General features: G+C 53.8%; 1 protein-coding gene across 4 annotated transcripts in view; it reads left to right on the top strand.

Moving 5' to 3' along the window:
* Positions 1 to 23,321, top strand: part of LOC129737422 (BCL-6 corepressor-like protein 1) — a 31,152-nt gene extending 7,831 nt beyond the window's left edge. Inside the window, exons 2-14 of one of the 4 annotated variants that reach the window (XM_055727584.1) lie at positions 14 to 152; positions 3,076 to 3,166; positions 3,440 to 6,007; positions 6,324 to 6,489; positions 6,735 to 6,815; positions 6,974 to 7,396; positions 12,190 to 12,419; positions 12,532 to 12,735; positions 12,827 to 12,993; positions 13,174 to 13,319; positions 14,260 to 14,337; positions 19,177 to 19,330; positions 21,697 to 23,321. In XM_055727584.1, coding sequence (XP_055583559.1) covers positions 67 to 152; positions 3,076 to 3,166; positions 3,440 to 6,007; positions 6,324 to 6,489; positions 6,735 to 6,815; positions 6,974 to 7,396; positions 12,190 to 12,419; positions 12,532 to 12,735; positions 12,827 to 12,993; positions 13,174 to 13,319; positions 14,260 to 14,337; positions 19,177 to 19,330; positions 21,697 to 21,973 — 4,671 coding nt within the window. In that variant the 5' untranslated portion in view covers positions 14 to 66 and the 3' untranslated portion in view covers positions 21,974 to 23,321. Of the gene's footprint in view, positions 1 to 13; positions 153 to 3,075; positions 3,167 to 3,439; positions 6,008 to 6,275; positions 6,490 to 6,734; positions 6,816 to 6,973; positions 7,397 to 12,189; positions 12,420 to 12,531; positions 12,736 to 12,826; positions 12,994 to 13,173; positions 13,320 to 14,259; positions 14,338 to 19,176; positions 19,331 to 21,696 lie in introns of all 4 variants that reach the window. The other 3 variants (XM_055727583.1, XM_055727585.1, XM_055727586.1) reach the window with 3 other exon arrangements.
* The last annotated feature ends 2,214 nt before the right edge of the window (positions 23,322 to 25,535 follow it).

Here is a 25,535-nt window from a genome sequence, read left to right as displayed (position 1 = left end):
TTTTCTTTTGTAGGCAGAGTGGCCCCGTGAGCCCCAGCAAGTCCCGGTTGGTGACGAGCAGCTGTCATGATCTCTACAGCACCTCTTTACAGTGGGGTGCACAACTGGAGCAGCACAGACCGGATTCGCATGTGTGGCCTCAACGAGGAGAGGTGAGGTGCGTGGGCGGCGTGGTAGGGGAAGGAGGAAGAGAGTGGAGAAAGTGCATTAGGGATCGGGAAAGGCTACGGGAAGGGAGCTGGTGCTGGCTTAACCTGTTCTTCCTATGGTGTAAAATGGACTGAGGTGCGAAAGAGCTGCAGGGAGGGGATGGGTGTGTGGTTAAACAGTGGCATTCTGTGCTGGTCCCCACATCCCGTGCTCCAACAAGGAGGGCGCACAAGCAGAGCATGCTGGAGTTCTCTGCAGAGGAGCTGCTGGCTGCGTGTAGCTGTAGTGCATCCATGATGTTGGTGGGTGATGAGGCTGAGTCGTCTGCATGTGCTGTTGGCTTCAGCAGACGTGTGCTCTTAACTGCCAGAGAGGGGAAGAGCTCGACCCGCTGCGAGCCAAGTAGCTAAGACCTGTCGGCGGTGACCCAGGAGGGTTAGTACAGACCAAATGATTAGAAGGGAGAGTTGTGACATGCCACCAAATAGGAGATTAGGGAGGATTAGTGACTGGGAGGCAGAATCGATCAAGATGAGTTCTTGGCCTGCCCCGTGGCTTTGCATCACCTTTTTATTCCACAGCTCTTGGGGGAGTTCTCAAAACTGATCAGTTTGTGGCTTCCTTGAGGCTACTACGTGTGTTCATTGCATTTGCCAGAGCCAGAAAAGTTTGACGGGCTTGAAGGCAGCACGCACCTGTCGTTCCTGACTGTGGGTGTTGAGGCTTTTGGCGGCGAGTCCTCCGAGGGCCGGTCAGAAGAGCGGCGGGACAGGGAAGAGTTCAGACTGTGGCTTGAGGCAGACATGCGGGCAGAGATCATCTTCAGCCCTCAGCAGCCGCTTGGCCTGCTGTGTGTCCCTCAGATAAGAGCTGGGGATGGCGTTGCCCTCCGCCTCTCCTAAACCACGTGGAGCTACTCCTAGTTGACAACAAACATCAAAGCTCGGGGTGCGAGTGAGACGGGCACACCGGGCCGGCTGCAGCCGAGCGCTGTCCCGTGGCTGCCCGCCCCGCTTGGGGCCAGGTGGGAGGCAGCTGGCACCGGCTGGCCGTGCCGTCCCCGTGCCCTGCAGCCGGGTGTGGCGGGCTCCCCACGCCGCGGCACGGGCCGGCCTGTGGAGGAGCCCCGGTCGGCGGCATTCGGGGCCGGAGGCGGGGCAGGCCGCAGCACCGGGGCCGGGGCTGCCCTCGGGGCCGTCCCGGCAGCTGACAGGGCCTGGGCCCGGCACGGGGCAGAGCCGGCCCCGCCGCCCTGGCAGGTAGCCGAGGGCGGGAGGAGGCGGTGCCGGTGGCGGGGAAGGGCCGGGTCCCGCTGTCCAGCTCCCGGGCGCTCGCCCGCCGTGCCGCGGGCAGCCAGCTGCGCTCGGGCGCCCCCTGGCGTCTCACCGGCGCGTCGCCCGGCTGTGTGTGGCGGGCCCCGGCCCCGGCCCCGGCCCCGCTCCGCCCGCGCTCCGCCCGGCCGGCCGCCGCAGGGCTCCTCGGGGACCGGGCTGCGCCGGCGGGCTGGCTCCGGGACCCCCGCTCCCCGCCCCGCAACGGTCCCTCCCGGTCCGGCGGGGCCGGGTCTGCCCCAGCGCGGGGCTGGGCCCCGGGGCCTGGCCACGTCCGGGCCCCCTTGTGCGGCAGCCCGAGCCCCGCCGGCTGTGCTGAGGCGGCCTGGCCCCTGCCAGCCCGGCCCCCGCGCCACAGCCCGGCCCGGCCCCCCATCTCCCCTCGCTAGTGACAGGCCTCTCCGGCCTGCTGTGGCCGGTCTGGGCTGGAGGGGCCCTGCCAAACTGCTGCCGAGGGGGCAGGAGCCCCTCGAAGGGACCAGGCTGTCACGGGGGTTGTGAGGCAGCCCGGAGCGGGGTGCCTGTGCTGGGGCTGCGGGAGCCTGAGGAGAAAGCTGGCTCCTGTAGCTTGTGTCCATTACTTTGTGGTGAAAGCCTGGGGGTTAGGGGAGCAAATCCAGAAAAATCATGTCAGCAGCAGAAGCTGAGCTGGAGGTTGGTTCCTTTGAGAGCAGAGAATCCCTGTGGGGTAAATACTGCTGGGGCAGGAGTGTCCCAGGCCAGGGCATTGAAGACACAAGCGCTGTCTCCTGTGCAGGGTTCTCGCAGATGCCAAGAACAACTGTCTCCTCGGTGTGCTCCATTTCCACAGAGCTCACAGTCCGTACCCCAAATTCAGGCTTTCCGCTCAGAAACTGTCTTCCAAAGAGAAAGGGTCAGACGCGCAGGCCAGCAGGGCACTGCACACCGAGGCGGCTGCCCGCACCTGCTGCTTCTGTTACGGACGGCTTGAGCCCAGATAGCTTTGGCGCTGGGGGGAGATGTCCACCTGTGGCTGGCGGGGAGCAGCAGGGCTGGGCTGGGGAGTCCCAGGGCAGGGAGTGAGCGTGGCTGGGAGACAGAGGAATGGGGAGTGCGGAGGTGCCTGTGGAAGAAGAGAGGGGCAGGCTGGGGCTCGGGGGAGGATGGGACTGGAAACGTGTGGTGGGGCAGAACAGGAAGCGGAGGGGTTGGGAGTGGATGTGTGGAGCCGGACTGTGATGCAGCGCAGCCAGGGAGGGCTGGGCTGGCCCATGGTGACACCAGGGTGTGTGTGCCAAAATGGCCATGGGTAAGGAGGGTGCACAGAGCTGCTGTGCCACAGAGAAGGTCTTGTCAGGCCCGTAGGTGGTGTAGGGTAAGCATTTCTGTGTGAGGAGGTGCTATCCAGCGGGCAGAGCTCTGGGAGAGGGAGGCCACAGTGGACAGCAGTGTTCCTCATCCCCTCAGCCTGCAGTGGCCACATAACCTGTGTTGATGAGGAGCTAGCTACCTGGAGCAGGCATGCTGCTTCAGGCTGCCAGCTGATCTGCTGTCCCATGCGGGGACAGGGAGGGGTAGGATCCTGGGAGGGTGTCTTGGGCTTTCGTAATGCTGTGTCTTGTTCCTCGACTAGGAGAGCCCCCCTTTCTGATGAGGAGTCTAAAACGAGCAGCTCCCAGCACTTGGGGTCTCAAGAGTTTTGCGTCAGCAGCAGCCTTTCCGAGGTGAGCTCCTCGTGTGCACATCTGGGTTCAAGAAGGCGTTCCCTGGTGGAACAAGCTAAACAAAAGCATCTACCCTAATGGGTCCCGCAGGCTCCTTCTTGAAGGTGGTGCACTTAGGTGCAGTAAGGCAAAGCAGCGCTCTAGTTTGGCAAGAACTGTTTGCCATTTCTGCCTCTGTGTCCTGAGCGGGGCATAGAGAGAAGGTCCTGCCTGTTGTGCTAGGAGCCACTTTCACAGCTCTCAGGAACACCTTCTTCTCCCTTCTTGTTGCAGGTGGAGCTCACAGCAGTCAGCAGTGGTGGCAGCAGTGCCCAGGGGCTGGATGCTGATGGCAACACGGTGGAGGAAAAGCTGGGGCCCAAACTGGAAGAGCAGCCACCTGATCCCAACCCAAACCCTGAGCGTGTGGGAAAGACTGTGAAAGATGATGCCCTGGGCCCTCTGGTGAGCCAGGGGGATGGCAGAGGGCAGGAGCCTCCAGTCCCCAGAGCTGCTGAGCAGGAGAGCGGTGGTGCTGATGCTGCCTGGACACTTGCAGAGCCTCACAGTGACAAGCAGGCTGATGCTCCTCCAGCCTGCTCCGTGGCTCCAGAGAGCGAGCCTGCTGGGAAGGAGAAAACCACCCCAAGCACTGGAGCACAGGGGCCAGGCACGCTGGCAGAAGGGACGTTGTCTGTGGTTGTCTCCAGCTGCAACACCTCTGCCTCCACTCCTGCTACTTTTACTTTGAACAGAGTGTGCTTTCCCACATCTCAGGCCCCTGCTATGCAAAAACTACCCCTGACCTTTCAGGCTGGGGCAGTTCTGAGCCCGAGCCAGTCACTGGTGTACATCCCACCACCCAGCTGCGGGCAGCCACTCAGTGTGGCTACGCTGCCAGCCACCTTGGGGGTCTCCTCCACCCTCACCCTCCCTGTCCTGCCTTCGTACATACACGAGCGTTGCCTGCCAGGCATTATCGCTTCCCCAGAGTTGCGCTCCTACCCCTACCCCTTCTCTGTCACCAGACCCTTGGCTTCAGACGCCAAAGTGGTGTCTGTGGAGGTGAATCAGTTTAGCTGCCCCTCGCCCTCGGGTGGAAGCAGTGCCCAGGCTGCTGCTGAGGGCGCTCCCTCATGCACCGCTGGCCCTTCCCTCTCATCCAGCCAGGCTGCGCTGGCAGCATCGTGCGGGAGTGCTGCTCCGTCTTCCGGCACTGGTGCGCATGCCAGAGCCCCGGCAGCTCCCGAGCCGCAAGTACCGGGGGCTGCCACTTCACTCTCTCCTCTGAAGTCCCCTCCACAGCTCGAGCGTGAGATGGTCTCCTCTCCAGAGTGCAGCGAGATGCCTCTCGATCTCTCCTCCAAGTCCAATCGTCAGAAACTGCCTCCACCCAGTCAACGCAAAACACCTCCTATGCCCATCCTCACACCCGTGCACACCAGTGGCAAAGCTCTCCTCACCACAGTCCTGTCCAAGTCCCAGCGTGCAGCCCAGACTACGGGCAGCAGCGTCACCTCGTGTCTTGGCACCACCCCTCCCTTAGTCATCTTCCCTGAATTCCTGCGCAATGGCGAGCAGGGTTCCTGGGTGAAGAACACCACGCTCATCAGCACCATTCCAGGCACCTATGTCGGCGTCGCCAACCCGGTGCCTGCCTCGCTGCTGCTCAGCAAGGACCCTGGCATGAGCTTCAGCAGAGATCCGCGCCACCTTCCCAAGCAGGAGCCTATTTCCATCATTGACCAGGGAGAGCCTCGCAGTGCTGGGGTTCCCTGTGGGAAGAAGTCCAACCAGGTCAGCACAGAAGGACAGCAGGATCCCGCCAGGAGACTTCATGGTAGAGTTGCTCCAGGAGCTCCTTTGTGTCAGTCCAAGGACATGTCCACCTGGAATCCTGGCCAGGGAAGTGTGTACCCACGATGCCCTGTGAATGGAAAACCTTCCAATCCTCAGCTTCTGCCTCTTGGCTGGTCTCCTTATCATCAAACCCCCCTGCTTTCGATCGGCATCTCTACAGCAGGGCAGCTGCCCCCAAACCAGAACAGCTCCTGTAAGCCAGCTGGTGCAGGTGAGCTCCCAACATTCCCGAGCGTGCAGCCCACAGAGTCCAGCACAGCTGCCCAGAGCCTGCCAGAGGGGCTGCCCAGGCTCCCACCCGAGGAACGGGAAGCTGTAGCCAAGAGCAAGAGCTGCCGGGCCTTGCCCAAGCTCTATGAGGAGCCAGCCAATCCAGTCCCACTGGTTGCTGGTCCATCTCTTCAGACCAGTGCTGTGGATGTGAAAGGGGGGAAGGGGAAGCTGGACATTCCACAGAAGAGTCAAGAGTGTGATCGGCCAGAGGCTGACTCCAGTAAGGAGGGTAATGTACAGACTGAGGCTCCTCAGGGGAGCTGTAGCCGCAAACAGTTGGACGCAAAGCCTAAAACCCAAGTGTTAGCAGCATATTTGTCGCATGATCTGCCTGCAGCTGGGCAGCAGAGCCTGCGAATGATTTCAGAGGTGCCCACAGAGAGTCAGCGCAAGGAGCTAGGCTGCGAAGGCTCCCAGGAGCCACCAGCAGTAGAGCCCCTCCAGTGCGTGCGTCAGGTGGATCTGTGCAGGGTCAAGAAGGAGCGAGTGGAGTGTGACATGTCATTTACCTCTGGGACTTGTCTACGAGCTGGGACTGCTCCCCAGGCCTTTGGTGAGGTCAAACTCAAAGGAGCAGGCCAAATCAAGCAAGAGGGCAGCGTGCACTGCAAGTCCAAGCGGCAGCATGGTGGGGACGCCAGGCAGGCCCACAAGAGACTGAAGTGTCAAACCCAGGATGGTGAGGAGCCCTCAGGCAAATCGGGGAGCCGGAGTGCGCAGGGCCGGAAGGTAGGTGGTATAGGCTGGGCCTCTTGGGTTATGGCAAAGGTTAGCAGGCGAGGTTGCAGGCGAGGAGGGAGCTCTTCACAGAGGAGGGCACAGCTGAGTGCACAGGGCTTTCTGCCCATGCTCTTTGGCATTACCTGGCAGTGGATTAATGTACCCGTGTCTGCAGGTTATCTAGAGCAAAAATGGATCTGGGGTGTCAAAAGTGCTGGAGGGCACCGGCATGATGAGTAGGGGACAGCATTTTGTCCCTTCTCTTTTGCTATTCCAGCTCAGTCATTTGGCAGCTCAGGCTTCAGTCCATGTCCTCCATTCACAGTGGCGAAAACACCATGACGATCTGCATGACCTTGGCAAGCGAGAAGGCCGAAGCGGCCTGGGATCAGGGCAAGATCACAACAGTCTCAGGGTAAAGCGTAAGCGCAGGAGGCCAGCAAAGACGGAGTTCCCATCGCCAGCACACCGTGGGGACAGCCACGAGGAAGGTACCCTTGTGAATGGCAATGTATTATTGCGGGGTCAGGCTGCAGCGGTTCCTGTCACCCTAATGCCCATGTGGCCAAACTGTTGCTACTCTGAAGCTGAACAGCCTCTGGAGCTAGTGGCTTCCCGTAGTGGGTTGGGATCCAAAACAGAGCTGCGATGTGATGCTGAACAGCCCTTCCCAGGCCAGCAGACTTGCGTGGACAGATCTGTAGCATGTTTTCTCAAGGCACAGTTTTCCCCACAGGTTACCTTGAGAAGAAGCCCAAGAACAACTTTCGGGATTTCATTCCGGTGGTGCTGAGCAGTCGGACACGCAGTCAGTCGGGTGAGTTGGTGCTAGGAGACCCAGCTGGGAGTCCTGGGTGGACTGTGAGCCTTTCCCTTTTTACGTGGCCTTGTCCCTGCCTTCTGTCCTGCCTTGCAGGGGTTTTCTTGTAGATACTCTTGGCTTTTTTGTCAGCTAGAGATCTCACTTTGTTGCAGGAAGCATCGCTGGCTCTTCTGCTGGTGTGACAGGAGAGTGTGATGTGAGCGGTCAGGAGATTTTACCATTGTTGGAGGAGGATCAGGAAGAAGAGGAGGAGGAAGGGGAGGAGGAGACATCCTTGAAACGTCGCAGGCTGCGAAAATCCCACAGGACATCACACTGTCACAGTCGCAGGGCCAGGGACAGGTCTCTGTCTGAGAGGAGCAGCTGTTACACGAGGAGGAATCGGGAGCTGCCCTGGAGAGTGGAATCACCCAGGCAGCTGTGGGAGCCCAACGAGGAGGAGGAAGATGACAGCCACATCAAAAGGAAGAAAAGGAGACGACAGAAAAGTCGGAAATACCAGACGGGGGAATATTTGACCGAGAGAGAGGAGGAGCGAGTGGGCTACCCCCACAGGAGGCGAAAATCCAAAGCAGGTACAATCTGGGAAGGGGGGTTCCAGTATCAAGCTGTGGCCCAGCACGGGGTGTTGTTGTTTTATTGCTTTTTTTTATTACATGTGGGATTTTGGTGGGGATTTTGTTAGTTTTTTTTGGTAATGATGAAACTCCGTCATTATTAATGGTTTGATGTCCACAGCGTGGTCTGCTTCAATTGATCAGCTCTTCTTTCAAAAATATTGCAGTAAATTTTGGAGTAGGAAACAGCAGCTTGTGTGCCTAATTAGATACTGATCTTACTCTCAGATTAAGAGAGAGGGCATGGGAAAATGAGAATAGGATGAGGTAGCACAGTGAAATATTTCTGGACAAGAATGGGCCCCTGGGAGTAGTCAGCATTCCTGGCTGAAGTGGAGGGACATGGAGCCATCACAATTCAGCTGGGCTTCTTTACATTTTGTCTTGCTTTATTAAGGCAACTTGCAAGCTTGCACCAAGGAGCACAAGGATGAGAAGATTAACAAAGCTAGAGTGTCTGCAAGTGATGGAAAAATCCCCCACCATGGTTTGTATTTGCAGCTTTGCTAGGAGGAGGATGCTGTGCCACCTGCCTGCATCCCACTCACTGCTCTACCTCTGCTCTTGTGTTTTCTTACATAACTGCCCAGACCATGTGGTCAAAACCGAATCTGTGATCTGTGTTTCCCTGAGGTTTAGCAGTCTCCATGGTCCCTTCTCTCAGCCCGTGTGGGGCAAGTTTGAGGCTGTTGGGAGTAAGGCTGGGATTCATCCAGCAGCGTACTGGTGTCTCGGTGTGTGTGCTGACAGCTGGCTGGTAGCTTGTAGCTGTGTCCGAGCGTCCCACAGGTAACTTCTGCCAGGGCTGCAGAAGAGCATGTCTGAGCCGTGGTGTTGGGGGAAGTGCTTCTGCCAGCCCTCCATATGCTTGGGCCCTTCTTTTGGAGGTGATGTGGGTACAGAGCTGTTGCCTTCTGCCACAGGACTCCGATCGCCAGTCTTCAGGAGAGGCTGAGATGCTGCTGAGGCGCTGTGAGAAGTAGTAGAGGTGGCTGCTGTCCTCCCACCAGCTGATCTCCCAAGCTATGTTTCTTCTCTGGCACAGTTTTACTCTATTGCTGCATTGTCTGGGTGCTTCTGTGAGACCAGGAGTAAGGTTTCTGATGGGCTTCCTGGCATCTTTTCAGTTAGTTCAAGGGTGCTCTCAGACTGTCTGCTGCTGCTGCTGGTTCCAAACAGAGCCTGAGGAGGAAGTCTGAGTGCAGCAGCATTCAGGAGGGTTTTCTCCAGGAGCTTTACCACACATCTTAAGAGTGTCTGTCTTCTGTCCAGATTTTAGAGGTGCAGAAAAGATCACCAGAAGACACTGAGACAGGTTTATGCAGGTAGGAAGGGCATTCACCATTAATTTTTGCTGTTATTGTGAAACAAGGGTAGCAAAATGCCTAGGCCAAATACAGATTAGAATCTTCTTAGCTAGAAATGCAGCTAAGGAGAGTGTAGGAGTTGGGTCCTCAGGGACTGCTTGCTTGGCCCTCAGATAGGTGAGCTTCTGTATTTTGGATTCAGAAGTTGTGACCTAGAACCATGGCTGGCTTTAGAGATGAGGACTTGGGCATCACTGTGGCACTGTAAGCTGGCTGGCAGCCAGAGGAGGGACAGGGGGCCAGCTCACGTGTTTGGAGAAAGCAGACCACTGTGTCCTGTGCTAGCTAAAAAATCTGTGTCACCACTGGGTAATGAGCTGCAGAGATCCACTGACAGATGCCTGGCTCACAGGGACTGAATCGTCTCCAGGAGAGGGATCAACACAAGCAATCTTGGTTGCTAATATCACCTCATCATCAAGCACACCTAAGAAACAAGCAAGGCCCCTAGGCTTTGGGATGAGCACTTAGATAAAGGGCACTTTTTTATTCCTTTGATGGTGAAGATAATGCTTGAATCCACTGGCTGTGTCTCCTCTCTGGCTGATACTGCCTTGCTTTCAGGAAGACCGCTTTGCTCAATCAGCTGGACTGGCTGTTCCTCACCTAGGAGTGCACACCCTGGAGTGTCAGTGCTGCTCAGCTATAGTTGAGGTGCATACATTGGTGAAAGCATTAAGCCAGTGGTGTTCCTCTGTCTCCTTTGGCTATTGCAGAGAGTGAAAATAGATGCAGATCCCTGCCAGAACCACATCTTGGACCTCTGGGCTAGAGGAACCCACTGTCCACCTCCTTTCTGTGCTTGGAGGAGCGATGGAGTTGCTGTGTTTTCCTTCTGCTGTGTGTGCAGGGGCTGCTGGAGCACGCCACTTGCAAGCACACACCGTCCCGTTCACTATGTGTTGTCTGATGTGTCAGCATTTTACCCCTTTCTCTTCACATACCAGTCAAGAGACTTGGCTCTTCCTTGCCATGTTCTCGACTCTTCTTAGGTTCATGCCGTTTCCTACCTGACTCCTCCACAGCCCAAGGGTGCTGTTCATTGCTGGGAAGGTGTTCCCTGACATGGACAGGCAACCTGCCAAGTGAGGAGTATTTAACCTACACTGATGGGCTACTTTAAAAGCTTTGCTGTAGAATACAGAGCCACTGCACGCTGGCAGAAGGAATCAGATACCGGAGAAGGAGCATCTCAAGTCCTTGTATATTGCCCTGGGTTAGTTGTGAAAGTGTTGCAGTGCTGTAAAAGAGGAGGACAGTGTTACAGACAGCCCAGCAGAAATCTCCGTCCAGTGATTACTTCCAAAACAGCAAGCAGGCTAGTGATTGCTGCGTGCTGCACTCTTTGCTAAAATTTTGCTTAGTTGTAGCCTGAGAGTTGTGCTTAAGCTTGAAAACAAATGCCGTGTTTTGTGTGGTGGAAGTCAGAACTTCTGCCCCAGACCACATCTCATGGGTGCGCTCCACTTTGTTCAGAGCAAGGAGATGTCTCCTGTTCCTTGCCTAAGTACAATCCTGCATGCTGCATTGTGTTGGGGTCTGTCTAGCCTGCAGTTTTCTTCTGACCACGGCAAGCACAGAGGCTGTGCAGGGCCAGGACTTGAGCACGGTTGCTTCCTGGACTTCGGCTGCCTAGGCTTCCCCAGTATGCAGAACAGCTAAACTAGGGTTGTCCCTGCTCAGGCCTTCTACAGCTCATTGATGGGTCTGTTGTCCATGGATTTGCCTAAGTCCTATTTTGTCCTGCAGATAACATCTGCCTCCATCACCTCCAGTGGCAATGAAGCCCTGAAGTAATCTCTGTGCTGTGCAAAGTCCTTTCTTCTGTCTGTTTTTTTAACTGACCCCTTACTCATTTCATGGAGTGCTCCTTAGTCTTGTGCTGCAGGATTGGGTGAACAGGATTCCTCCACACAGCTGATCCACCTTGGAATGATTCTTTCAGATTTTGGTCACATCCTCCTCTTCCTTCTCCTCTCCAGCTTGAGGAATCCCAGTCTTTCTTGTAGGGCAGCTTTTCCACTCCTCCGTTGTTTTGGTTGCCTTTCTCCACTTCCACTCTCTTCTTCCTGAGATGTGGAGACAGAACAGCACAGCAGTACTTGAGATGTGCTTGCTTTGAGATTTATTTGTGGTTCTACCTTGGTATTTTGGCCAAACCCATTTCTTTGTGCAGGATCTGTGGCCCATGCTTCCTAGCAGTAGCAAAACATAAATGGAAGTTATATTGCGGTGCTTGACATGGAGAATCTAGAGTCTCGGCGTACCTTGGAAGCTGAAGATGCTGCTACTGGAGTGCTGCAAAACCTGCCTTGGCACTGAAGGCAGCAGTGTCCCTAACAGACGTAAAGTTTTGTTCCTGGAGTTTATCCTTTCGATTCCTTGAAGTGATCCACTGGGGCATCTCCTAGCTCTTCACCTAGAAATGAAGCAAAGTCTTTGTTCCCAAACGAAGTGCCCAAAGCTGCGGGGAGAGCCAGGCTTGAGAGACACTGCAGAGCTGTGTATAGATGCCTCCTCTGTCCTTTGGTCTGTGCAGGGCTCTTCCTTTGTAACCTTTTTTATTCCAGCACTGATCGTCTGCACAGAGGGAGGTGTATGGCATCATACAAGTCTGGGTGGTTATTTGTTCACAGGGCTTTGCTTTCTTATTCCATACTTTGTTTTCCTGCTGCTGTCGTGCCCTTGCTACGGGATGTTGCTATTTCAGGGAAGCAGAGTGCTTGATCTTGCACGATGCATGGGACTCTGTAATGAGCAGCCCTGCAACTCTGTATAACACAAGGGAGAAAAGACTGGATTTCCCTTGAGGCCTCATGGTACTTCCTACCTGCATGCATACTAGTTGAAATTGCAGTGTGCTACTAAGTTAAGGGGAAGATGTGAGAGGGCAAGGCAAGGTCTGGTTTTGTGGGTAGCAACACAATGACTGTTTGCAGGCAGCTTAAGGGGGATGCCTCCAGCATTTTCTGTCGCTCCAAGGGGTATCCCATGTGAGTCCTGCTCGGCCTCACAGGTAGGGGAACACACCATAGAGCAGCATGCAGTTATCAAACTACTGGGAAGCGTGCTGACGAGCTGGATTGTTTTGTACTGGGCTTCCTGTTAGACCCAAGGAAAAGCCTTAGTCAGTTGTGTGCAAGCCCCAGCTCTCATTAAGCTTGGCCTTTTTGGACCAGGACCACTTGTGTCTTGTGTCCATGCTGAGTCCATCCCTGGTGGGGAGAATCTGTGCACTCACTCTCTTCTACTTACTGCAGTGCCTCCGCCATGGATCTGCAGCCATCAAAGATTGGCAGTTTGTTTTGCCTGGGGGCAGAGGTCTGGGTTGCTGGCCTTCCGTGCCATACCTAGAGAAGCTTCTCATTCCCATTTCTCCTTTAGACTTTAGGTACCGGAAGCAGAAGGAGTCTGCGAAGGGTAAAGGCACAGAGCTACGATTGAGGAGCAGGCTTTCCCCACCCCCTCGAAAATCTCAAGGACGCCCAGACTTTCGGAATGGCTTCTTCCTGGAGCCCTCCAACAGTTCTCCTGTCCAAGAAGAGCTGGAGAAACCATCAGGAAAACGCAAATGTAAAACCAAACACCTGGCAGGGATCTGTGATGAGGGGAAGGTATGGCTTGGACAGATGAGGGGAACACGTGTGGGGAGAAGAGAGAGAAGGGGACTCCTGTTAGTAAGACACGGCCACATGTGCCAAGGAGTTGTATTCCATTATTTTTCAGGGGAAGGGCTGCTGGAACCAGCCCAAAATGCGCTCTCTGAAGAAGCCCCAAGACTTGTGGACGCTTTGTAAGTCCCGTCGGGTCTCAGGGAGTTCCCCTGAATTGCCCATGGCCCAGAACATTCCTCCTGGAGCTCGGCGGCTGATTGTGAACAAAAATGCAGGGGAGACCCTTCTGCAGCGAGCAGCTCGATTGGGCTATAAGGTGAGTTTTGGTGCCCTTTTCTGCTCTGTGTCTTGGGCTGCCTTGTCTGGGTTTGTGTGTAACCAGGCCCGCAATGCTTTTGTCCATGTAGGACGTAGTGCTGTATTGCCTGCAGAAAAAGAGCAGTGATGTGAACCATCGTGACAATGCTGGCTACACAGCTCTGCATGAAGCCTGTGCGCGAGGCTGGATCGACATCCTCCACATTCTGCTAGAGCACGGTGCCAACGTGAACTGCAGTGCACAGGATGGCACAAGGCAAGCCAGTGAGAGGGGATCATCTGGGGAAGCACTGAGAAGCGTAGGGGCAGGGAGCAGGGCGTGTTTTTCAGGATGAGCTGTTGGTCATTGCTAGATTTGTTTTAACTCAAAACAGAGCGTTTGCTTTGCGGACCCATCCAGTCTCTTCTTTTTCTGCTAATGCTTCTGTCCTTGCAGGCCTGTCCATGATGCAGTAGCAAATGACAACCTGGAAACCATGTGGCTTCTGCTCTCCTATGGTGCTGATCCCACTCTGGCCACTTACTCTGGGCAGACAGCTGTGAAGCTTGCCACCAGTGAAGTGATGAAGCGCTTCCTCTGTGGTAGGTGCCAAGCCTGGGAGCAGCAGTGCTTCCATCCATCCAGTCTGGCAGCATACGGGACCAAATCTAGGTATCAGATGTTTTAGAAGTACTTGAGCAGCAGGTGACTGAATAATTTTAGTTCTGTCCTGTCATGTGTATGTTGTTTTACCACCCAAACCTTGATTATAGAATTGTATATGGTTTTCCAAATAAGATGCAAGTCACTTTTCAGTCTTTAACGTGCAAGGAGGTGGCAGTGACCTCTCGTGGTCACACAACTGAAGACAGTACTGTGTATGAGGCTTGGAGACTGTTCCACAGTTCCCAGTTACACTGCACTGCATAACCTGAGTGAGCATATTTTTGCTGCCAAGTGGTGATGCCTTCTACTTGAAAACAGCTCTGCCCAAATGCTGCCTGCCTGCTGTTGTTAGAAAGGACCATTTTGGCTCCCTATGGCCGGGAATGAAGCGTACCCGCTTTCTGTGCTGTTTGTGTAGAAGCAAGATGAGTGTTGCGGCTTCTACATCCCAGCAAGGAAGAGACAGCTAGAGTAGCAGTGGTTCCCAGAAAGATACAAGGCAGAAAGTCTCCCGTGTTGAAAAAAACTTGTTTGCCACTGTCTGTCTGAGCTCCTCCAGGCTTAACTATACATGCAGGTGTCGGAGATGTAATTTTGAACTCAAATCCACCCTAAGAACCTTTCTTTCCAAGCCACTTAGTGTTGTCCATTTTCTCTTTTCAACTTCCGTTTCATGTTCTCAGGCACAGGGTCGCGTTGTCCTCTCCTGAGGTACCTTCTTGCAAGTCAGGTTTCAGCTTTCCCCATAATGCCTAACTGCAAAGTGGGGAAAAGCAGCAGAGGTGAACTGGCTCACCCCAGATCAATGGATATGCATGCCAGGGTCATGCTTTGACCAGTAGCTAAATGTTAATCCTCTCCATTTTTTCTCTTTAGATTACCTTTTGGATCTCCAGGGGCGCACTGATGGGGATCCTCGAACAGCGTGGGACTTCTACAGCAGCTCTGTACTAGGTGAGCTCATTCTATGCCCTTTCATGTACTGTACATATATACATTACTGAAGGGGCTAAAACTTTGAAGCCCCGTCTTGTTTGATCCTATACTGCTTTACATGGGCAGTGGGGTGGCGGGGTGGGGAAAAGCTAATACCCAAAGTCCAGAGCAGAGAGAAGTAATGCTAGGTAATGACACATCACTCACTCAGGTCTGTCCGTGTCCTTCCCAGCTCATGTCTTAGAGATCTTGCTGTCATGTTGCATGCTGGTAGTTGCTCCTGAAAAGGACATTTTCTTTGGGAAGCTGCACGTGTAGATCCCTCCAAATAGGCTGAACACGGTGTGCAAGGCTAGAATCCACATGCTGCTGTGCCTCCTGAGGGTCTTTGGGTATCGATCCAGGAGCATGTTATTCTTGTAGCAGTTCTTGCTACTCCCCAGCTAACCAGTCATCAAGATAAACCCAAGGAAGGCAGAGGACATACTTATTCCTTCGAGGTGTAGAAGTCTTGAACTTCCAGGTTCCCAGAGCTGCCCATCCCTCTCCTCCGCTTTGGAGGGGAGGCACTCATCCAGGTGAGGTCCTCTTCTTACAGTGCTGGGCATTTCCCAGTGAAGGCATGATTTGTACCTTTTACTGTCACTTTCTGAAATTGTGGTTACCATCTTAGAAGTTTTCTTGAAATGATACAGGCACAAGGTCCACAAATTGTTCCCTGTGTTGCTCCGTTCCCCAGGGGTCCATGAGTGAAGATGTTCTGGATCTAGCTGGGGGACTGGGCAGACGGCAGTGTCCCTCCCAACCACTTCTGAGACAGGAGATCAGCACTGTCAAGCCCTTCCTAAAGACTTGGGTTACGTATGCTGGCAAGCTAGAAGGCTGTTGATTTTAGTTGCTCACATAGTCATTCCCAACATCCTCCTAGAAATGAAAAAAATCAGATACATATGGAAGGGTACTCTTGGTAGAGGACTTATCCTTGGAGGACCGTGGTGTCTCTTCATTTCAGAGTAAAAGAAATTCTCTACTCCTAAGAACACTTTATTTGTACTCCTAAGAACACTTTATTTGTAGGCTTTTGCACCTCAGGCGCACCAAGAAGACTGTTCAAACCACAACCTCCTTCCTCTGAATTTCTCACTCCTGAAACTATCGCAGTCCTTTAAGAAGAAGCCTCTTTACCACAAGAAAAATAGTTATTCTTTGACTTGAATATTTTAAAAGTAAAGATATTACCTCTTTTGATTTGTCACTGTTTCCCACTTGGATTCCTCTTGATAAACAAGGGAGGAAAATTGTGTGTGGTTTTGTGGGTAGGAGAGTTTGGCTTGCTTTGATTACTACAGCATGCTGAGTTCTTGGTTGCCCAGAGAGCTGATGTGCTTGAGTTCTAGTATCTGCTTGTGTCCTGTTCATCAGCGTCCTTTCCTCTTGAGGATCCTGGCATGAGATTTAGACTGCCAATTGTCATACCCTCTCTAGGAGGCCCACTGCCACATGCAAGTAATTTAGAAATGTGCCATCTTGTTTTTCATATACCCTAATGCCTGAAATGGAACAGGTGGATCTTGGAAAAGCAAGCCAATTGTGTTTTGTTCAAATTAGCTGCTTGTCTCAGTTCTTTCATTTCCCTAGCCCTTGTCTTGTCTTGAAATATCTTGTCTTGCATCATGTCTTCCCACATTTCTGTCCTCCACCCCATAGGTAAAAAAAAAAAAAAAAAAAAGGCTTTTTTTTTTCAATAAGCAAACCACCATTGAGTCTTTGGTGTTTCTTGGAGGAATGCAGGAGTGCTGGGATGCCATCGGTAGTGGCAGTTTACCACTCAGAAAGGCCTTGCTGAGACCCTTGGCTAATACATGGAAAATCTCCCCAGGGAGCGCTGGGCACTGCACTTCCTTTCCTTCCCCTGGACCTTAGTCGAGATTTTCAGAGTATTTCTTCAATTGAGGGTGGAAAAAGACTACTTTCCCTGTCAGGCATGTCCTACCTCTTGCATTGGGACTTCACACTAAATCCTGGCCACTGTGGGTACGTCTCTGCTGGGTCTCTGTCATTCATGTGGTGCCATCTGTCAGGTTTTGTCTTCCATCTCTCCTGCGCTACCTGAAGCTGGTTAACAAGCCAGACAAATCCCACATTATCTGCCTGTACCCTTCCCTAGAAATGTCATTTCATCCTCGTTGCAGTAAAGATCCTTCCAGTGTGGACTGGCCTGATGCTTGCATCTCAGGTGCTTCAAACTTTAACAGTTACCTCTGCACAGCTCTTGGGAGAACATAGGTTCCTCCCAGACATCAGCGAATATCCCTGCAGAAATGTCAGTGACGCAAAATGTTCTGAAACCCTGTGGCTTTGGTGATGATGTGGGATATTTCTGTCTCTGGCTTGGAGAGAGGGTGACAGAGATCCCAAGCCAAATCACCACCACGCTGCAGTGAGAGGCTCAGTCACACTGCCCCTTCTTTTGCCCCTCAGCAGGGAGTGTTCCCAGTGCTGCCCTTGACACTGCCTTTGGGAGGCTGCGTGGCAAGTTGTGGCAAGGAACTAACTCAGTTGGGAAGTAATCCTTTATCCTGCCAGGTCTGTTTTCAGCGGGCACAGAAAGGGACCTTCCTTTCCATCCACACCTAGATCAGCTTACAGCAGTGGTGAAATGGCAGCATTAGACCACTGTCACCTGTGCTTTGCCAGGACACTGTGTGAGTTGGCAAGGAAGGGCAAGATGCCTGAGCCTGTGAGAAGGGGTTGGTTTCTTTACAGTGGCGTTTACTGAGTGTTTTGAAATGGGTCCTTTTGGCTTGGTTACCTTCAGCAGTCACCTCGGGTCACCAGGAGCAAATACTGCCCAGGGCAGGGGATTACCTCATTCAGCTCTGGAGTAACCGAGCTGCTCCCAGCTGTCATAGGCAGCAAACCAGCTCAGCAGAAAAAAGTCCTCCTCCTTCAGTGGTTCAGTCCTTCAAAATTTGCCTTCCATCAGGTCCACTAACTGAAGCACAAAGCATTGCATGTCCCTCAGGGTGGAGGAGAAATCCCAGGCCCCTGCTTGATCTGTTTTTATTCTTTGAGGCAAGAATGTTGTCCACATTTTCCTTTAGGTCTGCACATCTCTGGGAGCCAAAAGATAATGAGGGAAGCCAGGGTGTGGGATCTCTGAGGTCTGAGTCTGGTAAAGTCATCAGCATCTTGGACTTCACACTACTGTAGTTCCAGATACAAAGTCCCACGCCAGGGTCTTGTTCTACACCTGGGAGTAGCATTGTTGTGTCTGATTGTCTCCCTGTTACTCTGCAGTGGTACAGAATGTTTCTGTTCTTGTCGCAGCTTTCACTTGGGCTAACGGACAGGACCGAGTGTGAAGAGTTTTCAGGACAGACATTGGACTGTGTTGCCGCATTAAATGCATTTAATTCTTTTTTTCCTGGGTTGCTCAAGAAATTGGAATTTTTTTGGTGATAGCATCTGAGCTTTGCCTAGCAGTGATGTCAGACCAATACTCATGTCACTTATTTTTGTCCTATTCTACAATGAGTTTTGAAGATTTAAGTACTCTGGTTTTCTGTTTCTTAGGGATTTTTTTTTCCCTTGGCAGGACTAAGAAATTCCTTCTTTTTTTTCCTGAGACCCTGTTTGAGCCTGTATCTCCTGTCATCTGCTGTTGTTTCTTTATTAAAATAACATTCTCACTGGGTGCTGGATTGATTTGTAGAGCAGTATGGTGCGTGGAGCTTTCTCATGCAGCACACCATAAGATTTCTTTTTTTCCCCAGCCTTTTCTCTTGCAGGTGGTATTGAACTTTTGCGTGATTGGTTTATTTGCTCACTAGCACATTTGGTCTGACTTCTTTCTGTAGAATCTGAACTCTATTTTCTGGAAGTTTTTGGAGTTACTCTCTTTTATCTCAGCGGGACAAAAACCACTCTGCAAACCTAAGACTATTGATACTTCTTAACAATGAAATCCAGACAGCAAGCTGTTTTTCAACAGATGGTTTTTCAATTCAGATTAGTGAATGGTAAATTTAACTGCTTTTAAATGGCTGATGGATCAAGTGCGCTATTTGCCATCTCTTATGGACACAAATCCTGCTGAAGCTGAGGTACCTCCTGGAACAGCCAGCTTCAAGCCAGAAATCTGCAGGGCTGATTCTCTGAAGTCATGCTTGGTGTTGTTTGGTTGTATTAGTCTTTAGATCTGCTGTTCAGTTTGGTGGCACAGCCTTGCAGTCCTTACTTAGACACGGTTGCTGGCACACACCTCTAGATAACCTGCTGACAGTTGTCAAGAGTGGAATCCGGATGGAGAAGTACTCAACAAGCAGAGCGCAGTGCCTTCCTTTATAGGATCTGTGCAGAAAAAGCACCTCATACATCCACCTCCTGCTCTGGCGCAGGCTCTGAGGACAGCTGTGCTGGCAAAGCAGAGGGGACTGAGGCTGTTTCAGGGAGAGCCTGGGGGCCAGCACGTGTTTGGCCCAAGAAAAGACTACCAGTCAAAGTGGCTCGTTTTGCAAGCAGGCCGTGCCTCGTCTTGTGTGCAGGATCAGTGTAAACCTAAAGGTTGCTGCTATGACATAAGATGTTCTTTCTACCTGATGCGGTCACCAAGTGGAGTCTTGCTGTGCAGAGCAGCCAGCGCTCACACAGAGTTCCTCTGAGATGAGGGGCTCGAAGGAGAGCAGGAAGAGCCCCCGGGACTTGGCTCTTACAGTTGCTGTGATGTTGTGGGAAGGTTCATGGGAAATTGCAGTGGTAGCCGGTTCAGCTGGGCAGAGCTGTTCCCCAGGGAGTGATGAGCACTGTCTGGTGTGAAACTGTGAGTGATGCCAATGTCTCTTTTGCTTGTTGCAGAGGGGAAAGATAGCATTGGATGTGATCTTCTGCTCAACCCTCCAGGAAGTTCAGACCAGGAGGAAGAGGAGCAAGAAGCAGACAACTTCATGTTTGAGTTCTCAGACAAGCCACTGCTTCCCAGCTATAACCTCCAAGTGTCAGTGTCTCGGGGGTGAGTATCTTTTCCCAGAGCAGAGAGCATTTGGGTGACATTAATGCTGGGCTGGAGGGCGAGCTCACAGAACAGAGCCCTTGAGCTTATGAGGCTAGCAACAGTACAAGAAAGCCTTAGGCTGCTCTCCAGGTGAGAGATAACATGAAATATAAAATTCATACCCGCCTGGGAAACTTTGAGAGCCCAAGCTGACTGTGTGCTAAGGAGACAGGCCATACAGAGTTGCACTTGTGTCCTGTAGACCAGAAAGCACTCCTCCAAAGGAGATGATACCTTTATCCCTGTTCTGCAGGTAGAGACTGAGGAATGGTGCTATTGTAGCTTCCCCAGAAGGAGCAAATTGCTGCTGCTGCAGCAGTAACCCTCTTGTGGCACACTCCCTGTCATGAGCCATCTCATAATGAAGCATTGGACAGACTCTTACTTAGAATAATGTGAAGGTAGAAACGACACTTTGTGAGCCCCAAGTCAGAGAAGCAAGTAGAAGATATAGGGTAAGATGGAATTTGTTTGACTGATTGTGTGATCCTCCCCCTCTACTCTGCCCTGGTGAGGCCGCATCTGGAGTGCTGTGTCCAGTTCTGGGCCCCTCAGTTCGAGAGGGAGGAAACTGCTGGAGGGGCTCCAGCGGAGGGCTGCCAAGATGATGAGGGGACTGGAACATCTCCCTGATGAGGAAAGGCTGAGAGAGCTGGGTCTCTTTAGCCTGGAGAAGAGAAGACTGAGAGGGGATCTCATCAGTGTCTACAAACACCTTAAGGGCAAGTGTCAGGAGGATGGGACTCTTTTCAGTGGTGCCCAGTGACAGGACAAGGGGCAACGGGCACAAACTGCAGCACAGGGAGCTCCATCTGAGTACGGGGGAAGAACTTCTTTATCTTGGGGGTGACAGAGCACTGGCACAGGCTGCCCAGAGAGGCTGTGGAGCCTCCTCTGGAGACATTGAGAACCCGCCTGAACGTGACTCTGTGCAACCTGCTCTAGGAGAACCTGCTTTAGCAGGAGATTGGACTGGGTGATCTCCAGAGGTCCCTTCCAACCCCAGCCATTCTGTGATGCTGTCATTCTGTGATTCTCAGAAGTCCATCTCTGAGGTGGTCACCTTGGCTTCTTGTTGCAGTCAGCAAAGACTTGACGGCAGGATTTATCCAAATGAGGGCAGGAGTAAACATGGGGCTGGTCCTTGGTCCTCTCCCCCAGAGTTAATGAAAAGAGGAGAAAGAATGAGGGACTACGGGTGAGGGAGACCTATACATGGGGGAATCAAGCAAGGAAAGACCCCTTTGGTTTCGGAAAAGACGGGTTTAAGGGACGACTTGTTTAACACAAAACTGAGAAGCAGCACAGGTAAAGCCAAAAGGAATAGCTGTTTTTGTGTCATCTGTCTGATGCCTGCTGTTCTGTACCACAGGTGGTCACAGGCTTGGTGTCCCCTTCACAGACAGCAGCATATCAGTCATTTCAGCTCCTTGAGGTTAAGAGCAGCTTGTGTACCTTAGGTGGTGCTTTTCCTTCAGATTCAGGTTAGAGACACTGGGTTGGAGGCAGGGCCTTGTAGGAATGCAGTCAGCGTCTGGCAGTGTGCATCTCTTGGGGTCCTGCTGCTCACGTTCCTGCAGAGTTCTGGCTGTGCGGCAGCATGGCAACCTGCGTTGCTTGGGACAGACCTGGCCGCCCTCAATGAGCAGGCGGGGGTAGTAAAGGATCTCCGCGTGCAAACCTGCTGCAAGCCTCCCTCTCTCCTCCTCCTGATGCTGCTCCTAGCCCTCTTTTTCTCCAGCAATGGGCAGCAGTGGCTTGCATTGATGGGTCCCAGTAGACTTGTTTCCCCTCCATCGTGGGGAAGGCTACATCAGGGCACAGCGCTGGAGCGGTCCTCCCTTCTCCACCCCTTCTGACACCATGGCTCTTGGATTTGCCGGGATTGCAGCGGGGCGAAAGGCGACTTGGAAGAGGCAGCAACAAAAGTGCTACTTTTCTGTTTAGTGAGTTTCTGTGCCTGCCAATTTCTGTCCATCCAGAGGGACACATACGGCACCCAGGAGAAATGGCCGGGTGGGAAACGGAGCCTCTGGTGTGGCATTGCTGGGTGGGGATGCTGCCGGGACACCGTTGGTGGCATACCTTCCACACCGATGTTCCTGTCCTGAGTGCTTTAAAAAGCTGTGACCTGCAAAATAGTGATCAAAGCGAGGTGCATCTCTGAGCCTGGGTCCTGTACGTGTGGTCTGCCCAGGCCCCGCGGAGGAGGACCCCACGGAGAATAGTGCCTGGGCCTCAGCAGCAGCGCTGTGTCGCAGGGAGGCAGTGAGGTGGGCATACTCCTCCACCCCTAACCCACCATCCCCTTGCTGTCCTTGCAGGCCCTGCAACTGGTTCCTCTTCTCCGATGTGCTCAAGCGGCTGAAGCTGTCCTCCCGCATATTCCAGGCCCGCTTCCCACACTTTGAGATCGCCACACTGCCCAAGGCGGAGTTCCAGCGTCAGGTCTCTCTCAGCCAGGTGCTGGCACAGGAGGAGGTACAGGAGAGTCCCGAGCCAGCACAGGGTGCTGCAGAGACAGTGGAGCTGGTGCACTACGAACCCGAGCTGCTGCAGTTGCTGGGTTCAGCGGTGGAGTACCAGGCCTGGAGCAGCTGACGGGGACAGATCACTCCCTGCATCATGAGGCAATAATAAGGACCAACGGGAAGTAGCCCTCTCAGCGCCAGCAGCAGGGACCCGAGTCTTTGGCCAGCCAATCCTCCTCTCCTCAGGGTCTCCTCTGGCTGGGGAGAGAGGACCCTTGCCTCCAATGACTTCCCAGGGTCCCTTCAAAACGAGCAGCGGCGGTTGTGGCCATCGGCCCCATGCAGCTACAGTGGGCAATGAAGCCCCCCTCCACGGGCTGTTTGAGCCAGAGCTCATGGGGCAGTGACAGCTCCGGCTCTACCGAAGCGAGGGGTGGTGGGTGCCGCTGCCTCTCCCCACCTAACCCCACAGAACTGCGCCTCTCTGTTTGCTCTCCCCCCCCCCGCAACGTCTTCCATAGTATTTATTTAATTAGTATTTAATTTGTAATGTTTCCTTTGTTTTTGCTGAGTCTGTATCACTGTGATGGTGAGCTCTGGGCTAGGGGATGAGGGCTCCCTCCAGCCCCTCTCCAACGCTCCCCGAGGCTGGTGCTCCCCCTGGACCAGCTGGCCCCTGAGCTGTGAACCTGGGGGGGCCACAGCCCTTGAGAGCCAGGCTCTCACACCTCAGCTGAGAGCCTGGGGACAGTTGCTTCCCTTCGCTTTGGAGCCGACTTCTGCTGAAGGTGCTCACCTGCCAGCTGAGAGCCAGCCCCCTGCTCCACCCTCATGTCGGGCTCCTTCCTGCATCTCATTCGTGCTGCTGCTCCCACTCCCCAGTGGCTGTTGCACGGGCAGGCACAGCCCATGGTCCCCCAAGCGCACCCCACACTTCTCGGCAGCTTGTCCCCCCACCCCGGGGTCTCTTGTCACTGCAGAAGCCCCTTCCTTGCCCTGCGTGGTGTCTGCTTGGCCTCGCCCCGCTCCCCATGCCCCTCCTGTGTCACCAGGAGCAGTTCTCTGGGAGAGAGCGGGCATGGTGCCTGCTGCCTGGGCATGGGGCAGGGCTGCTCTGCTCCCGGGAGATGGTACAGTTTTATTGTACAGGTGCTAACAGGACTGAGGACGGGACAATCTTGGCTTTTCTGGCTCTCGCCTGCTCTGCAGTGGGAGCGTTGGGTGGGGTTTTCTTTTGTTGGTTTGTTTTTTTACTTTGTGTTGTGTTTCTTCCCAGCCAGGGCAGGCATTACTCCTTCCCCTTGGACTCCCAGCTGCCAGCCTCCCCTCCCAGGGGCCAGGCAGCACCTTGTTTAAGCCGAGGGTTTTTTGCCTTTGGGTGTGTATTCTGGTTGCTCTTTCTGATTTCTGTTTTATTATAAGCAGCAACACGCTGTGGTGTCAAAAACACTGATGTACAGAAAAAACCTGCATCAGGCCGCCCGTCTCCTGCCTTTTCTTCCTTTTCCCATGTCTGATGCCCACTGCAGGCAGGTTTCCTTGCGTGATGGCCCGAGCCTGTGGCTCCGCAAGGGGAGGCAGTGAGGCTGCCTGCCCACAGCAGCGGTGTGGCTGGAGACTGGGGCAGGCACCAGCTGCGGTGCCTAAGCAGGCAGCTATGTTCTTTTTGCGCTCTGTAACCATGGAGCAGGGGGACATCACCGAGCCAGGCAAGCTGTTGGGGAGACTCTGCTGCTCCTCCCAGCGCACAGACACCTGCTTCTGCACTGGTGCTGGTAGTGGAAGCTCTGCAGCTCAGCCCAGCTGTGCCCAAACCCCACTGCTGGTGGCCAGTGAGCTGTGTCCAGCTTTAGTGCCTGGCAACCCTGGCTGTGGGGCAGCCATTTTCTGTCTGGCTTCACCCTTGGGAGCAGAGTGTGCATAATATTTGTTATTTGTTTCTTTTGGAAAGACCCATTTTACACCTGCTTCCCTACTCCCCAGCCCAGGTGCGCTCCAAGGCACAGGGATGGCTTAGCCTCTGTACGTGCCCAGGATGTACCTGTATCCTGAAACTGCTCCTGAAAAGATGCAGAGAGGCTTTAAAGAAGGGAACAGGGAATGAGATGGGAAGCTGGAGTGCAAGAAATAAGCCGTGGATTTATAACTAGGTCCATGTGGGTACTGGTGCCGATCAAAGCCACTTCAGAAGACTGGAAGTCCAAAGGTCACAACAGGAGGCTAAAGGCAAAGGCAAAGGCAAAACTGAGTAGAAAATGGCCCAACTGTGTTGGCTGGTGAGAGCAGAAAGCCCCAAACCAAAACTAGATATCCAGGTCAGCAGCAGACATTTAGCAATGAGAAGTAACACGGCTGAGCAACTCGGTTGTTACCTACCCCTGCCTTGACCATAGCAGTGCGCAGGATGCCAGCTCAGCTTTTTGATATACTGCAGGCAAAGTGGTGCTGATACGAGGAGCCCGAGAGCCACACAGCAGAGCCAGCAAGATTTCTGAGAGCCTCGCAGCACAGCACCAGGCTGGTACCTGAATGTACTCCAGCCTGACGAAAAGAGCTGCTGGTCCAGGGATACAAAACCTGTTTTGATCCCTGCAAGCAAAGCATTGCCTGGGTATGACTTTCAGAATGAGAGGCACAAGGCCTGTGATTGCTTCTGGCAGGTCATTCACATGGCTGTAGAAGAAGAGACCAAGGGCAGCAGGAGTGCCCTGGCAGTGGGAGTAGAAGGAAAGTCTTGATCACGCACCACTTTGGGGGGGGGACGGACTTGACCACAGATGGGGTGCAGCACTGCACTTGCTGCTAATGACAGGTGAGCATTAGAGCAGGGGAGGAGGGTCTTATAAATGGAGGGGCAAGTGGCTAATGTACATGCTCCCAACCCCCCCTACAATGGGGAGGTTCCCTGGGATACCAAGGTGATGAGGCATGGGGCAAGCATTAGGTAAAACAGACTTAAGATTACGATACAAATGAAATGCTCAAAGTCCTTGGCTTGAATAGCAGAGAGGTGAGTGGGAAGGGAGCTTGAGGTAGTCAAGCCAGACAGCCGGCTTGCTGCCAGCACCAGCCCAGGGCTTGCCCCAGCCAGTGCTGGGACACCCTGGTGACACGTTGACTCAAAAAACGGATCGCAAGGAGCAAGGCCAGCGGAGGCCCCATCTGGTTGGGAGCTGGAATGCCAGCGGCATGGGCAGAGGCCGAGGGCACAGGCTCTGCTCAGCGTGGAGAAGAGGGAGCACAGGGGCTCTCCAGCTCTGCCTGCTGGCGTGGGCCTTGCCTGCGCGGGTCTTTCTGCTAGGGTGGAGCAGGCACACATGAGCCCTAGGGGAAAATGGTCAGCTTTTATTGGCCTCAGAAAGCATGCAGGGCCCAGCAGAGGCTGGCGCCACGATGTCCTCAGGGCAGCTGAATGCGTGGGGCGCAGTCCCGGCAGCCATCCCTCCAGTGCCTCCCTGCGCTGCACCTTCCGCATGCAGCACGGGCTCAGGGGCAGCCGGCACCTTCATGGGCCCCGCTGGCAGCAGGGCGCTGCTGCTCTCGCTGTGCCGTGATGCAGGTACAGGAGAAAGCCCTGCGCAGAGCCCTGAGCACCCTGCGGAAGAGGGAGGGCCGTCGCCGTCGAGCTGGGGTGTGCGGCAGAGCGGCGATGCCTGTGGAAGAAGGAGAGCTGTAGGCAAGGGGCTGGGCAG

The sequence above is a fragment of the Falco cherrug genome, chromosome 15 (genome assembly GCF_023634085.1).
Source record: "Falco cherrug isolate bFalChe1 chromosome 15, bFalChe1.pri, whole genome shotgun sequence".
NCBI lineage: Eukaryota > Metazoa > Chordata > Aves > Falconiformes > Falconidae > Falco > Falco cherrug.
The sequence above is the reverse complement of the archived record's forward strand: the minus strand, read 5'-3'. Positions and strand labels throughout refer to the sequence as shown.